This window comes from Ammodytes marinus, assembly GCF_949987685.1.
Source record: "Ammodytes marinus genome assembly, chromosome: 19".
Taxonomy (NCBI): domain Eukaryota; kingdom Metazoa; phylum Chordata; class Actinopteri; order Uranoscopiformes; family Ammodytidae; genus Ammodytes; species Ammodytes marinus.
Window position 1 is genome coordinate 1,195,937 of NC_137223.1, and position 17,889 is coordinate 1,213,825.

General features: G+C 39.7%; 1 protein-coding gene across 1 annotated transcript; it reads left to right on the top strand.

Moving 5' to 3' along the window:
* Positions 1 to 206: 206 nt before the first annotated feature.
* LOC307266230 (solute carrier family 2, facilitated glucose transporter member 11-like) lies at positions 207 to 17,553 on the top strand (the record flags this gene model as incomplete). The annotated part of the gene is made up of 12 exons (XM_080048204.1): positions 207 to 311; positions 9,518 to 9,616; positions 11,356 to 11,516; positions 13,821 to 13,945; positions 14,054 to 14,183; positions 14,512 to 14,660; positions 15,225 to 15,412; positions 15,510 to 15,620; positions 16,093 to 16,194; positions 16,283 to 16,358; positions 16,450 to 16,577; positions 17,344 to 17,553. The coding sequence occupies 12 exons, from the start codon at positions 207 to 209 to the stop codon at positions 17,551 to 17,553; spliced, it is 1,584 nt and encodes a 527-aa protein (XP_079904330.1).
* Between the last annotated feature and the right edge of the window lie 336 nt (positions 17,554 to 17,889).

Here is a 17,889-nt window from a genome sequence, read left to right on the forward strand (position 1 = left end):
GATGTGTCGAGAAAAAGCTGTGAGAACTTCCGAACAAGAGCTGCGAGAAGAAAATTACGTAATTTTTGTCCTCGCAGCTCTATCAGCGAGAAACATATTTCTTTGTCCCCGTGGAGTGTGTCACAGGCTTTAGTCGCTGAGAATAGTCTCCTGTATCTGTCTGTCTGGACCCATGATGAGTCATCGTAGTCATCATCTCCAGACGCATGGCCAGGATCCACATGTGTCACATCAGCCAGCGGTGTGAGCAGCAAATTGTCACATTTTGGCTTGAACCAATCAGTTCCCCATGTTCTCCTGAGCTGCTGACAGTAAAAGATCTCTAGCCAATCATATCAGTCAGGTCAGGTATGGCTGTTCATCCAATACTTTGTGCTTCTTCTTCTTCTTCTTCTTCTTCTTCTTCTTCTTCTTCTTCTTCTTCTTCTTCTTCTTCTTCTTCTTCTTCTTCTTCTTCTTCTTCTTCTTCTTCTTCTTCTTCTTCTTCTCTCTTCACCAGATGGCCTTTATTAACACACTGTCTCCTCTTCTCGTATATTGTCCAAAAAGACGAATGTGAAACAGATGCAGAGGTGTTGCTGCAGATGGAAGGGATTGGGTGGCTCATTAGCAACAGATGTGTCCATGTTCAACAGCTCAATTCAGTGAAATACTTACAAAGGCATCAAAATGATTCACATTTGTCAGCAGGACTTTTCATTCCGTGGACATTTATACAGGTTTTACAAAAAAAGAAAAATAATACAACACACAAGCATTAAAAGACCATTTAATAAATCATCTACATCGTGCATACTCCATCAGGAAACACTTAAGTTCAAATCTGTATCAAAATACAATTATATTTGGATGACGTGATCACGTCGCATAACTTTTGTTCTTTCAGCCGCTCTTGGAGCCACATCTTGCAAGCTCATTGGAGCTAGGAGTCAGGGCAAAGAAAAGTAAGGATTATAAATTACAAGAGAAATATGCATTATCTAGATCCAAGTGATATGGAAGTCAAGAACAGCCATGCATGTGATAATTTTTTAATGCCGCTATCTTGTGAGAAGAAAATCACGATTTTATCATGTTACAAAGAAAACAAATATATATAAAATAAATATATATAAAAATATATTTTTTTTTCTGTATATAACGACAAAACAAAAGAACATTTTCTATTATCGATTATCATACTATTCAAGTTCTCAATAACAGTGTGATCTCAAATGTTATAAACTTCTCATGTCACAATTGAATAGTGTGTTTTACAAAATGTAGATGCGAAACAACAACGCAACAATACAGTGAACCTGTGGCCAGCTAATATAACATTAAAGGAACAGCCTATTGGCTAGTTTCTAAATGTTTCTCCACAAAATAATAAAGAAGCTGCATGCTAAAGTGTGTGTGTGTTGTACTTGATGGGAACATCTAATTGTTGCCCTGTTGCCTTCAAATAGGTTGAACTTGCCATGTGCTGCTGTTATTTTATTTTGACGAGCAGGAGCAAAGTTAATGATACGATATGCTAGTTTTATTTTTGCATAAAAACAACCATAGAACTCTTGTCCATCTCATATTTCATTGTTTTTTTTCCATTTGAAGTACATGGCTAAAATAAGTAATGAAAGTGGATTTTCAATCATGTTTAGATCCCTGTGGAGCAGGGAAAGCACGGAAAATGCACACATCATTGCTGCATAGTGCACTGATTGATGTATTGTAACAGGAGTGGAAAATGTTAAAGCACTCATCATATGGGAAACAATTAACGTAAAACAGTTTACACCTCTGTCCCATTCTGTCTCTTCCACCATGTCTGTCAGTCTGCCTCTCACTTCCACATTCTCTCTGCGTACTCTCAATATGATTGGCTTGCATTGGGAGCGAACAAGTGTAAGGCATTATGAATCTTTCTTTCTCCACAGGACTCCTCTTCCTTAGGCAGAGACGGCTGGATACCCGCTCTCCCTCTGCCTATAAAGGAGTAATGCACGGCGCTTTCTCATCCAGCTCTCTGTCACAGTGTTGCCCTGAATGTGCTGAATTAAAGCTGAACGCCCCCCACTGGTCACCAGGGATAGCCAACAGGAACTTGTCAGGATGTCTGATCTTCACTTTCAGATCGGGTTGGCCCACTGGCCTGAGCATGCAGATTCTACAGTACTGGTGCATTGTGAGCAACTATATGAACCTTCCACCAGCACAAAATAAAATAAAAAAGTGCGCATTTAATGTTAACTGCAATATTAGTGGCTTATTGTACCCAAAATTTAAAAAGTTAAAAGATGAATTAAAAAAGATTCAAAATTATATTTCTAGACAGAGAGATAGAGAGAGAGAGATTCTGTCATTTTCTCTTTTAATTTATGTATTGATAATAATTATTCAGGGCTGTACGCTTATTTTTTTAGGTGGTAGCACTGGTGCTAGCAAGCAAAAAGAATCAGTAGCACAAAAATAAATTCAGTAGCACACAAAGTCTGATCGAAAACTTGCATAACCTTAACCCATGCATTTCGCTCTAATTACCTTTTAGCCTGTCATCTTGGTCTCATTTGAAATTCTCAATTAATGCCATATCCTAGTGTGTGCAGTAATAATTGTAGAAAAATTAATAGGGGTGCACTGATTGTAATTTAGACAAAATAATCTAACCTGCCAATTGCAATTTTTTGCTGATTCAGAATTATTTCTCCCCATAAAATTAATATCTATATATGTTTTGTATATACATATCATTATTATATTCATAATAATATTTTTTTTTTGGTAAATGTCCTTCTGTTAATTAAAACCTAACTTTAAAACATATAGCCTATTAAATAAATAAGTATACATATTGGTACAATCTAGGATAAGTTAAATAGGTTGTTGTGAATGTGTTGGGAGTAGTTCTTCAGTGGCTTATCAGTTATTTCAAACTTTGTTTACATAGACTACTGTTGTTGACTGCTCTCTGCAGCTGAAGCAGTTGATTTTCAAGCTAGCGCACTGCAGGGCTGTAAAGCGCGAACTTCCTGTTCTTACCGGCTTCAAAAAAGTCAACTCACGTTTGGCTAGTAACAGGCTTTTAATGTGAAGGCGCACAGGAAATGTTCTGTTTGCACACGCGCTAACTTAACCGCGTGCCGTCTCCTTCCGGTTATTACCGTTGGTGAAGTGTATCAGACGCTAGAATCGCCGCACAACAAGCACAGGTCCCGAGCACACATCTTTCACCAGCCAAAGTGGAGGGTGGACTCAATAACTTACTCGCCTAAGACTACATTTACCCGAATTTGGAGAGTGTTAATGTAGAGCCCTCTAAGCAGTGTTGTGCAGAGCTCCTCTGTGTCTCAAACAGACAGCATCTGCTCATTAGCACTCGTGCAAGTGGACTAGTATTCATCATCGCACGTGATCAATTTCAGTAGCAAATGCGATGAAAACTGTCGCACTGTACAGCCCTGATTATGGTTCAAATGATCCTCCATAGGAATTGTTCATACACGTTGAGCTTTAATGCCATGGTCAAAGAGCCAGAAATTAAGATTGATCACCATTGGGACGATGTCAGACGTAAATAGCAGACAGAAAAGCAAAAGAAGTGTACTTTTCTGGGAACAGAGGCAACACACTAACCTTTTTTTCCACAGAAATTGTGTATGATGGTTTCTGTAGAAACAAACAGGATTTAAAGTGTTGATTCGTCACCTTAAGAGGTTCTGCTAGGTAGACTGTCAAAACCTTTTAATAGAGCCATTAGCTTTTTCCAGTCATAATGAGGTTGGTTCCAGCCTCATGCTGACTGCACAAGCATGACGTATAATAAATGTTTTTTCTCGAGAAAGCTAATAGGCCTAAGTGTATTTCCTAAAGAGGTGACATTTCTCCTGTTGGTAGCTTAAGTTCCATTTCTCTGATTGAGTTTAGGAACATTCTGCAAAAAATACATCAATCTGAATTAATGGTCACTTTACTTTTAACTTTATCCCATGATGCCTCTCCATCACTCCCACCCATTTCTTGCTTCTGTTTATTATCTTTTCTCTCCAGGTTAACCCCGTTTGGAGCCAGCCGTATTCAGGGAAGACACCAGGCTTACACTTTGGCCAGCCTTTCAGTCCATGGCCGACTAGGAGACAGCCATTACTCACCTATGCAGACAAAGCCACCCACATGTCTGGGCTCAGAGGGGATCCGTATGAGGAGATCTAATTCAGGCCTCTGAGAGGAGGGGACTGTAATCACAGAGACGCCATGTTTTTTTTTATATATCCTATCTCCTATCCTTGACATGAATTCATAAATGTTCCAATCTCCTCTGTCAAAATTTCACAACACCAAATCATGAAGCATCAACGGGGTACGAAAAGCCATCCTGTCAAACTTTGGTTCCTAATATAACCGGTGAAGTCCTGTCTTTCCCCCTCGCTGACGCACTTTGAGGGGGGGGGGGGGGGGGGGTCGTCACCAGCCCGTGTTTGCTGAGGTTTCCGTCTGAGGATGAGGAGACTCACTCTTCCTCAAGCCCCCCCCCCCCCCCCCTGCAAAGACATTTCTGTCACCGGCGTAATTTCCCACTACATGACAAAGTGTTGTAGGTTAATGCAGACACCCATGAGTTACAACCCCTCCTGATAGCAGAGGGTGGGTGTTCAGATGAAAGGAGAGATGAGCCAGGGATGCTGCGACCTCAAAGGCCAGACAGAAAATACCCAAACCCCTTTTTTTTCCTCCTGGAGCTAAATGTGTCGCAATATTCAGTGATGAGTCAGGACCAGACATATACCCATTTATCAGACACACACACACACACACACACACACACACACACACACACACACACACACACACACACACACACACACACACACACACACACACACACACACACACACACACACACACACACACACACACACACACACACACACACACACTTGTACTTATATCTTTGTGAGGACTGTCATTGACATTATGCATTGTGTTGCCCCTTACCCTTAGGCTACTTTAACCATCACTACTCAATGCCTAACCCCAAGTTACACTAACCCTAATTTAATAGCCTGAACCTTAAAACCAAGTCTTAACTCTCAAACAGCCCTTTGAAGAAGTGAGGACCAGCCAAAATGTCCTCACTTTCCATAGATGTCCTCACTCCAATGGTCAAAAGCTTGGTCCTCACAAAACTGCATTTACAAGAACCCACACACACACAGACCCCTCGTACACATAGAACAAGTGCACATTGGTTGATGAATGGCTTATAAGCTCCTGCCTGAGGCTCCTACAATGCACCTGATGTCCTTTGTCATCTGGTCCAAGAAAAATATTGGGCGTGTTCTTTACCCAATCGAATACTATAATAGAATTTCCAAGATAATAGCATTTGTTGTAAAACGGAGACAGCAACTTTCTCTCCAAATTTGAATGAATGAACGCAACAGGGATGATGTCATGGATAATGTAATAAGAGAAAGCGGTGGCCTTAATACTATGAAACCTGTGACGGCATACGATGACTCAGACCCACTTAAACAAAAAGGAAGTCATGATCACAGAGAAGGAAGCAAGACGACCAAAACATACAGTGGCTTGCAAAAGTATTCATAACCCTTGAAATTGTATAAATTTTGTCACAATACAACCACACACCTAAATATATTTGATTGAGATTGTGTGTGTGAAGTGGAAGCATATTAATACATGGTTTTCAATTTTTTTATAAATAAAAACTGAAAAGTTTGACGTGCAAAAGTATTCAACCCCCTGAGTCAATGTAGAACCACTTTTCGCTGCAATTATTTTGGGGCATGTCTCTATCAGCTTTGCACATCTAGAGACTGACATTTTTGCCCATTCTTCTTTGCAAAATAGCTCAAGCTCGGTCAGATTGGATGGAGAGCGTCTGTGAACAGCAATTTTCAAGTCTTTCCAGAGATTCTCAATTGGATTTAGGTCTGGACTTTGACTGGGTCCTGCTGGAAGGTGAACTTCCGCCCCAGTCTCAAGTCTTTTGCGGACTCAAACAGGTTTTCTGTCCTGTATTTGGCTCCATCCATCTTTCCAGCGTTTTGCATTCAGACCAAAAACTTAAATTTTGGTCTCATCTGACCAGAGCACCTTCCTCCAACCCTTGCCACAAGCCATGCGGGGGACACAGCAAACGTGGAGGAAGGTGCTCTAGTCAGATGAGACCAAAGTTTTTTGGCCTGAATGCAAAATGCTATGTGTGGCGGAAAACTAACACTGCACATCACCCTGAACACACCATTCCCTACCTTAACATGGTGGTGGCAGCATCATGCTGTGGAGATGCTTCTCTTGATGCTTCGCAAAAGACTTGAGACTGGGGCGGAGGTTCATCTTTCAGCAGGACAACTACCCTAAACATAGAGCCAGATCTACTATGGAATCTTTTAGATCAAAGCATATTCATGTGTTAGAATGGCCCGGTTAAAGTTCAGACCTAAATCCAATTGAGAATCTCTGGAAAGACTTGAAAATTGCTGTTCACAGACGCTCTTCATCAAATCTGACTGAGCTTAAGCTATTTTGCAAAGAACAATGGGCAAACATGTCAGTCTCTAGATGTGCAAAGCTGGTAGAGACGTGCCCCAAAAGACTTAATAAACAGCTCTAATTGCAGCGAAAGGTGGTTCTACATTGATTCAGGGGGGGGGGGGGGGGGGGGCTGAATACTTTTGCATGCCAACCTTTTCAGTTTTTCATTTATAAAAAAAAATTGAAAACCATGTGTCATTTTGCTTACACTTCACAATTATGCGCCACATTGTGTTGGTCCATCACATAAAATCCCAATTAAATACATTTACGTGTGTGGATGTAATGTGACAATATGTGGAAAAGTTCAAGGGGTATGAATACTTTTGCAAGCCACTGTACATAATCCTCAAATAATGCATCATTGATGAATCGAACCGGCTTAAGAACTTGCTGCTTGTTATTTTTGATGTTCGTTCTAGTGCAGCATTTGGTCTACTCTATCACGCACCTCAGAACACGATGATCTTTTTGTAACAACATGAATGGACAACTAGAATCTGTTGATGAATAATGTCAGGCAGGCATCCTTCATATATAGGCTGGTCCCCGGCTCCTTCTGCATCCAGGGGGGGAAAATGCTTGGTGCATCAAGAAAGGTAGGTGAACTCTGTCACATTACAGTCGGTTTGTGTTTTATATTGTTTCTGAATACTTTTACTGTTGATTTAAAAACCTCCACATATCCAATAAACATTTTGGGGAACACTTACTTGCGGAATATTTGATCAAAACGATTATCCTTTTAAAGATTTTGATTTATATATGAGATAAACTAATCAGAAAATCTACAATTTGTATATCCATATTAATTGTGCAGTTTTTTATTAATAAACAAACTTGATTTGTATAGCACATTTCATATATGAACCGAGATATAAAATATGTATGGTTATAGAGTTATTGAATGTATTTCTAGATTGTTTTACTATTATTAAAGGATCAATTCACCCAATCCCAAAAATATGAGAAATCCCCCTCTGGCACCCCTGCCATAGCCAGGGCCGCCCATAAGGGGTAGAAAGTGGGAAAGCTTTCTAGGGCCCAGCCACCAGGTAATTTTGCAGATGACCTAACTTAGCCAACCTTCATTATAAACGCTATATTCGCAAGATAACTTTCTATAATAAAAGAAAACATTTTATTCATTGTTGCTTGGGTAAAATATATCACATTTTATATTGAAAAACTAAAAATATCATGGGTCGTTTTTCAACCAAAACAAGTGTTAGCTATGTATTGATGATGAGCAAGCTAACCTAGCAAGTTCAGTGATGCCAGGACCTGGACATAAATTAGGGTACCAGAAAAGAAAGGAAAAAAAAGACTTAATATCAGTATTTCTGCCAGCAGAAGTGGATTTTCAATTCAGAGATACTGTGATATTTCATCAAGTTTTGAGGTGTCTACGTGAGGGTGTTCTGCAAATTATTCTGTATATTATCTATTATTTTCTAAGAAAATTTGAAAATTAAATATTTAGCCTTTAAACGAAGGTGGCAGATGGTTGTTATACTGATAAGGAAAGCTTCTGGTAGCATTGCTATCATGGTAAACCCTCCCTACAGCATTGGTGTGTCTAAAAGCTTACATTACAGTAAATGTTACAGTAAATGTGCCAAAAAGCAGGTGCAGAGATCTTTCAAGGGCAAAAAAATTCCGCTCGCGCACTGCGCACGCTCGCATCGGCGGTATCTCTGCCCACTATTATTTCCAGTAGCCTACCCTAATCTAACTGGCTAGAACCGGCCCTGTGTACAGGTATGTGTTATGCAGGAATAAGCGCATCATGCACTGATACAATTTCAGTATGAGTAAAGGGGGCCCAATGACTGGACCTTTTCAGGGGCCCAGTCATTTGTCTGGGCAGGCCTGGCCATAGCCAGTGAAAATAGTTATAAGGAATTTGTTTGGACTGTTTTCTCACTTAAAGGAGAAGTAAGTGATATATTTTTCTTTAAAATACATGTTAAATCACTCTATATTCATTCATACAGCAATCACTTAAACAATCATACAGTTCATAACACAGGTCTCCCATTCATTCAGCTTTGCAGTAATTGCCAGATAACCTTTTGAGTATCCCGCTTGTTTTTATCCATTCAGGAGACAGGGCGCTATAAAGAGGCGGGTCTCTGTGCCCGTGAACGATGACTCGCTGCTCTCTATCACGGCACTATCTGACAAAGACGGCTGTGTGTTCATGTGGTGGTGACGTAGGGACGAGGGAGGGGACTGCTAACTGCTGCCAGTCACTGACAGGAAGTTAGCTAAAAGGATCATATTGCTTACTTCTCCTTTACTGTAAAGTACTTTCAATCAAAGGAATAAACACAGAAAATCAGAGACGGTGTCTGTTGATTATGACAAAATGTTTTATTACATTTTTTTGTAGAAACAAAAAGGTTATAGGCTACTCTGTATAACCTTTTTGGTTCTACCTTTTTTTTAAGTTAAGGTTAAACAGAGAGGAACAAGAGGGATGTGTTTACTGTTGTCCTGTCATTTGTAGCCTAATCATTAAACACATATTTGGGGCCTGTGTTGGTGAAACATTAAATGAATCATCACACATTGTCTTCCTATCTCTAATTAAAATACCTGTGCAAGTTCTGGTTACCAATTTACAACAACAAATTAAAATAAATACCACCATATTCTTTAACAAATGGAGACATATGAACTTAAATCTGCCAAACTCTACCTGTAACTGGTTTAATTATATGCTATATTGTACTTTCACCCATTTCATTGTAATTGCAGCCATTCTACATCGCTGTCTTAATGTTTCAATTGTTTTGTCTCTTTGTCAGTTGTTGTGTATTTGATGTATTTGCATTGTATATTGTGTATGTATTGTTGTTTTTGCTTTGCACTTGTTTGACTGGACATCATTGCAAATGAGGGTCACCCCTCAATTGAGCTCTCGATATAAATAAAGGTTAAATGGAAAAATAATGATGTCAACTTTACATTTTAGCTTCAGTACTGGAGGCTTTATCTGCTGTCGCTGGTGTTGGGGATTGGGGGCTCGTTTCAGTATGGGATTCAAGTCTCTGTCGTCGCTTCTCCAGCAGTAGTAAGTTTGCAGGAAAACAATCCTTGGAAACATGCAGTGTTTTACTTTACTTTCTCCAGATTCATAGCTCCTTCTTTAACGTTTTATTTTAATGCAGATATTCTCACTTGTTTTATATTTTAAATTATATATAGGGGAGAATGGGGTAATCTGAGCCACTTTTTACATTTACTCCCCTCTAAGCAAGCTAAATCAGCGTTATCACTCAAATGTACACATTTCCCATTAATTCAGGATGTTTCCTAGAAATGGGCATTAGCAGAATTTTTTCAAGACAAAGGGCAGTGAAAATATGATTGTTTTAAAAAAAGTTGTCATGTGGCTCACTTTACCCCAGCTGTGGGGTAAACTGATCCACTTACTTTTTCCACTCTGAAACTACCATAACAACACATATTGTAACAGTAAGAATCCTGAAAGTTAGCCACACATTCCAGAACTAATGTCGGACTAGTAAAAGAATGATGGGGTTTGGTCAATTAAGCAAAGCAAATTTTCTAAACACTTGAAAGTAACTCTGAACAAAATACAAAATCAAATACAACATATTATAATTCATAAGATAAGATAAGATAAGATTCAAATGAAAGATAGAACCAGTTAGATTAGAACACAGTCTGGGGGTCAGAACACAGGACCCTTAGAGCCAGCTAGTGTCTGGGGGTCAAAGCATAGGAAAATCAGAACCAGCGAGAACAGCCTGGGACTCAGAACACAGGAGAAGACCCAACTGGATTATAACATCAGCCTGTCATACTCTACAATTAGGCCTACTCTACATTCCAGCCCTGAAGGTTACAGGGAAAGATGAGAAGGTGCTCTTTCCGTGTGGTTGCCCCAGGTCGTCTTCCTGGTGTATTTCCTTGGCATGATGGCTTTTCTACAATGTGTATGACATTAAAATAAAACATATGTCATGTAATATTACATTAAAATATGTTTAAGACTAAACTTAACTTGTGCCTCATGGTGGGGGAAAGTGAGACAGTGGCTCACTTTCCCCCACAGCATTTGGCTCACTTTCCCCCACCACCACAATTTGAGAAAAAACTACCTCTCTTAGCATTTCAGGCTAATCTTCAGTTATCAGCATCACATGGTTTCATATGTTGGTAGTTCATCAACACGTATGATAGACGTTTTTCTACGTGAATACATTTGCTTTGGCACAACAGTTGATTAAGTTGACAGCAAGAACATTTACTTTTACATGCAAAATACCTATTTTGGTGAAAAAAACATGCTTACCACAGCACCATGAGGTCCACTCTTTCAGGGTCATGGGGAAATGAGAGGGGCTTGAAAACATATATCTCACATGACCACAAATGTTTTCCGTTGCCTAGATACAGGGGGTGGCTCACATTACCCGATGCCTCAGATTCCCCCGTTCTCCCCTATAGTATATATACTGTACATACTATATCTATACACACAGTAAAGAAGATGAAATGTGATGCTTTTTGCTTCACTTTCCAAATAAATCTAAATACAATCAAAGTCAGACAAACTGTCTGCAAAGTATCCGTTAAAGATGCACAGCTATTCTGGAAAATGTTTGTTGTCAATGCTTGTATGTATTTTAATCTGTGTTGACTTGTATTTGTATTGTATTTGTATTGTCTTTTTATATGGAACTTTGAGTCCGGAATAAAGTATTCATTCATTCTGACCCTGCTAAGGCATAAAGGCCAGTGGCCACTTTAACAAGCCATTTGACCTCTATGACCTTTCTGCAGCACATTCAGAACTTTGTGAACCACACGTGGATGTCAAGGTACGGAGCTCCAGTGGACGAGGCTACCAACCAGCTCATCTGGTCCTTCTTCGTGGCTGTGTTATGTCTTGGAGCCTGGGCCGGGGCCGTTCACAGCGGCAGCCTTCCTGTCATCTACGGCAGGTTGGACACACATACACACACACACACACACACACACACACACACACACACACACACACACACACACACACACACACACACACACACACACACAAACACACACACACACACACACACACACGCTATTATAGTACTTAAAAACACCCAACAATTACTTGCTGGCTGTCTGATCACATAAATGTTTACCTTAACTTGGACAATAATTTGGTCTATTCTGGTTTGCAAGTATTTTGTACATCTATACCTAGACCATAATCACAGGAGATTTCTTTAGCTACAAAGGTTAGGACAGGGTGTATAAGGGAAAAAAGGGAATTGCATAAAAAACTATTACTAGTAGTATACACACTCACCGGCCACTTTATTAGGTAGCCTACACCTGTTCAATTGCTTGTTAAAACAAATAGCTAATCAGTCAATCACAATGCATTTATTCATGTAGACGTGGTCAAGCCAACGTGCTGAAGTTCAAACCGGGCAACAGAATGGGGAAGAAAGGGGGTTTAGGTGACTTTGAACAAGGCATGGTTGATGGTGAACGGCAGGATGGATCCATACTTTCATGTTGTTTACGCCAAATTCTGATCCCAGCATCTTAATGTCGCAACTGAAACCGAAACTCATCACAGCGGACAATATTTTCCAAACTTCTATTATCTATTTTGGTGAGCCTGTGCGAATTGTAGCCTCAGTTTCCTGTTTTTAGCTGACAGAAGTGGCACCCGATGCGGTCTTCTGTTGCTGTAGCCCATCTGCATCAAGGTTGGACTTGTTTTGCATTCAGAGATGGTATTCTGCATACCCTGGTTGTAACGAGTGGTTATTTGAGTTACTGCTGCCTTTCTATCATCTCAAACCAGTCTGCCCATTCTCCTCTGAGCTCTGACATCAACAAGGCATTTTCGTCCACACAACTGCCGCTCACTGGATATTTTTCCTTTTTCGGACCATTCTCTGTAAACCCTAGAGATGGTTGTGCGTGAAAATCCCAGTAGATCAGCAGTTTCTGAAATACTCAGACCAGCCCGTCTGGCACCATCAACCATGCAGCGTTCAAAGTCACTTAAACTCCCTCTCTTCCCCATTCTGTTCTTCGGTTTGAACTTTAACAAGTTGTCCTGTCCAGGTACATGCCTAAATGAGTTGCTGCCATGTGATTGGCTGATTAGTTAGATGTGTTAACAAGACATTGAACCGGTGTACCTAATAAAGTGTCCGGTGAGTGTATATGGTATTCAATATAAATAATTAACCCTACATTCCAGATTTTTGCATCAGTGCCTCAAAAAAGAGGAGAGAAAAGACATTAACCCTCTGAGGTCTAGGGGTATTTTCTCCGATTTTACATACTTCTATAAATACCTATTTCAAATGTGCTAGAAGATAAATTATACCAAAGTGTTTTACATGGAAATGTTCAGAACACATTAGGCCTTTGTGTCCTAGACCATTGTGTATATAAATAATTGGAAAACCTGGAAATTTGTGTGAAAGAAGAACCTTTAGTCATCCTGTTGAGTTGTTTTGGCTCTGGAAATTGCTTCTCCTAAGCCTTAGCTTCAAAAATGCAGTGGACATTTTCCAAAACACAGTAGGGGAGTGCACAAAACATGACTAATATAAAATTTGGTCCAGACGCTTTTTGGTAGAAATGTTGTCTCTACTTTCAAAAAACATTAGGAAATTAGACTGAATGAAGACTTTGAACCACATATAATGATTCATGGGATCATATACTAATAAAAGAGGAAGCATCACAATTTTTTTTTCAAACAAACCATTAAGTAAATATAAAAACAATAATAACAAACTACTTTCACACTATGTATATACTCTATGCACTATTTACAAGCTAAGTGATAGCTGGGGAGCTTCTGGGTCTTGCTTCTCACTGTGTTTTCTAAGCCTGTAAGGGACTGTATCACAAGAACATTCCCCGGAAACAGGAGGACCTCTAGTTTGAGATGATGATTTAATTTAATTTTTCAGCCATATCTTCAGGGAGATATTAATAAAGATATGCGCGCAGACCTCAGAGGGTTAACCAGTGAGATTTTATATTTGATTTTGCAACCAATTGAATCCAGAACAGCAATAATCTACTGAATATACACACTATACATTCCAGCATGTCCTCTAAGCATCCAATACTTGTAAAGATAAATTATTTAAAGCAATCATTTAGCATTTTAGGAATTACACTTCTTTGCTGTCTTGCTGAGACAAGAGAAGATCGACATCACTTTCATGGAGATGCTTAACTTAGCTTACATGTAGCTTAGCTTTGCTGTTTCTTTCTTGCAGGAAAAAAGCTTTACTGTTCAACAATGTTGTGGCGATTGCCGCTGCTCTTCTCATGCTCTTCAGTCGCATGGCCGGGTCTTTCGAGATGATCTTGTTGGGAAGGTTTCTCTACGGATACAATGCTGGTATGGTTATGATCATGTGACTGTGTTTACATTTTTTCTTAGTCTTTGTCTTACTTTTGGGGTTTAATTTGTAATTGTTCTATTCATTCATACTGTCTTTCTCCATAGGTCTTGGCCTGAGTGTGCACTGCATGTACCTCGGGGAGAGTTCCCCAAAGAAATTAAGAGGTTTTCTGACCCTCACGGCGTCCATCTTTATCGGACTTGGAAAAGTCATGGGTCAAATAATTGGCATCAAGTAAGAATTTACTGCTTAGACTTTCGAGCATTTATTCAGCAATATTTGGCCAAAACATTTTACTGTGTAGAAAAGTCTTGATCCTTTGCATACCAACATTCCTCTGCCAGCTGTCCATTCACTTCTTTACTGTCAGAATTAAAATACTTGTTATTGTTCCCAACTAAAGTACAAGACCTTTTAACCCGTCCTAGTTACACAGAATGACCAAGACTAAGTGAATACCCTGGATAATGTATTAAGCTGCCTTCATTATTTTCTTACTAATAGAGCCACTCTCTTTTTTACTACTACTTTTCTGATTGTCTTTGTTTTACACTCTGCTCAGGGAGTTGATGGGTACAGAAGAAATGTGGCCTTACCTCTTAGCTTTCAGCAGTGTTCCTGCCATCCTGCAGTTTGTGGCGCTGCTTTTCTTCCCTGAGGCACCTCGATACCTTTACATCGACAAAGGGGACACTGAAGGCACCATAAAAGGTGAGTGGACATGGCGGACTCTCTTTCTGCATTTCCCACTGGGTTTGAGTTTACGCAGACATATTTGAATGTTTACAAGGTTTTATGTCAAAGAGGAGACTTGAGGGGAGGTTGTTTAAAGGTACAGTGTGTGAAAGAAAAATGTGAGTTTTTCAGAACAGACTGGGTAGGTAGAAATGGAATATAGTATTCACAAGTGTGTTTTAAGCAGTGTGAAATTGCTTGAAAAAAAAACAGTTTTTTCCCCTAAAAATAAGCATTTTATATATACATAGGAGACCTCAGGGAGGCCGCCATGTTGCATCGCCATGTTTCTATTGTAGCAAAGAACGGACAAACTTCACAGCCAGTGTGTTTTTATTTGAAGTGGGTGTCCGCCGGAAATGCACCTGTTGGAAGACTAAGAATAAGTACTGTAGAATAGATAACTATTGTAGAAAGCCTTGACACAGTGGTGGATGATGATGATCTTTAGTAACTAGCTGAGTGTTGTCTCTAATAATGTGTGTGTGTGTGTGTGTGTGTGTGTGTGTGTGTGTGTGTGTGTGTGTGTGTGTGTAAAAGCCTTGCGGTGGCTGTGGCAGGAGGACGAGTTAGAGCAGGAGCTGGACGACATGAAGAAAGAGAAAGAGAGCACACAGGGACAGAAGGCAAAGACTGTGAAGGATGTCCTCACCTCTCGCTGTGTGAGGTGGCAGCTGCTGACTCTGGTCATCCCCTGTGCTGCTGTTCAGTTCTGTGGCATCAATGCTGTACGTTTATCTCAGCTTCCCCCTCCGTAAAAACAAAAAGTATACATTATCACATCCAGTTCAATTACCCTTTTTTCTCTTCCACTCTCTCATCCAGCTGTATTTCTACGCCTTTGACATCTTCAGTGAGACAGGAGTGCCAAAGGACCAGATGCATTACTTGGCTATTGGCATTGGAGCAACACAGCTCATCGCCGCAACACTGTGTGTAAGTGTCTCTGCACCGACACCAGAAGGAAGATATTAATGGAAGACTACTTAGAGAGATGAGGAGAATGCATTTTGGGTATGGATGATAAAAAATAAAAAATAAAATTAAAATGATAAAAATACAATTATATCACAGAGCGCGTGAACCATTTTCTGGCTATGGTAAAATAATATTCAATACTAACATTTTGGTGGGAGAAATCCCAAATTAGAGAGCCACAGAAGACCCAGATAGAGGTAAAGAGGAAACATTTTATGTCCTATTTTTCCAATATAATACAAAATAATTGGGACTCTACTTTTGAACTTGGAAAATTCCATAAATGAGCTCATAAAAGAAAGACTAAATTGCCAGAAACAGTCTGTTGGTGATGGTTCATCAGTTTGATGTGCTATAGTATGCCAAATAACTAAAGAAGCTGACTTTGTTTGACATGTATTTTCATCTCTATGTCGCTGTTCTGTCTCAGTCTTTCGTGATAGATCGTGCCGGTAGGAAGAAGCTGATGGGCTACGGCTATTTACTGATGGGTGTCACCATGTCCATCCTGACCGTTATGCTGTCCATCAAGGTAAACACGCCCCAACAGTGCAGGTTTTTTCTCTACCCAGTGCCATAGAAAACCAACTATAAAATCTTCCTTTTGTTTTCATTAACAGCATCTTCACACATGGATCCCGTACATGAACATCAGCCTGATCTTTTGTGTCATCTTCATCTATGGACTTGGGCCTTGTGAGTTTTCTGCTGCTTGTTCATCTCACATGAGAAATATTTTACTGACATTTTTTTTTATTTAAATTATTTCCGTTTTTTAATCTTTCAGCTGGAGTGTCCATGGTTCTCCACGCTGACCTCTTCCTACAAGCCTGGCGTCCTTCCGCTTACGTGATCAGTGGGACGATCAACTGGCTGAGCATGTTCCTCGTTGGGCTGTTGTTTGGCTACATTTTGGTGAGTTACCTGCAGCGTATCACATACTTTATATCTCTATCTGTATATCATTTTAAAGGTGGAGTCAGCAATACTGGGGAAAGCTCGTTGTCTCACGATCTGCTGCCTGTGTGTGCTCTGAAATGGTGTTAATACACAGCCTATCTTCTTTAAATGGGTATGTTAACGGTGGGTATGTAATCAAAGGGGTCCATGGCTCATTTACTGAGTTTAGGATGTGTATTTATTTGTGTAAACACTCATCTTTAGTTACTTTCAAAAAACATCTTAAAATGTACCTCATTTTAAAAGCTTACGATACTGTGTGAAACTGAATGTATGTTATATTGTCTTTTTGCTTGTTAGTTACATCTTTACTTTGCTTTTTTACTATATGTACTTAAATGTATTTTAATTTTTGTAACATGACTTTGTAGTTGTTTTAGCTCTTTCATTTTATTTTTGTTTATCTTTTTTTCTTTTACTTTATTTCTTTACCTTATTGTATTTTAATATCAGGTGGACATCCCTTATAAGCCCTTCGGGGTTTCTTTTGTCCCACCCGTGCATTTATGTATGTCTATGCGCATCTTTTTGCCATTTTAATCTTGTTTATCTGCACAAATAAAACTAAACTAAACTAAACTATTAACACTGGTTTTGTTTTTATCGTACTGACAGTATGGACAGTAGCCGATCGTGAGGAGATATTTATTGATTTTGACAACAAGCATTCTCTAGAGTCGCTGTCTCCGCCATTAATCTGTTTTCATGTGTTTCTGCACAGGATGGACTCGGGCAGTTCTGCTTCCTCATCTTCGTGGCTTACTCCATTTTCAGTGCAGCGTTCATGATATTTTTTGTCCCGGAGACAAGAGGAAAGACAAATCTAGAGATTATGGAGGACTTTACGAAACTAAATTACAAGAACAGGGAGACATACATGGAAAAGAGTCGGGATAGGAATCAAGAACTGGTTCTTCTTCAGACCCAGTGAATCAATTCCTTGGAATCGTCAGCATGCCTGCTTAACGATTCTGCTTAACGGTTCCGCTCGTTGCAAATGTATCATGACTTCACACATACGCTGCTTTGTTTTGGTTCAGAACGCAGCAAACATGGCGTCAAGGCCGAAGAGCTCTAAGGTTTGGTTGTATTTCACGCGAAAAGGCAACAATACGGCCACTTGCAACAATTGTAAAGTTTCCATTTTGTCAAACGACACACGCACAAGCACGAGCACAAGCAAACCGCAGACAGCGATCCTGACGGTTAAACGTTTAAACGTCTGTCTTACTAGTCGGCACAATAATTGCCCATCACTTGGACTTGA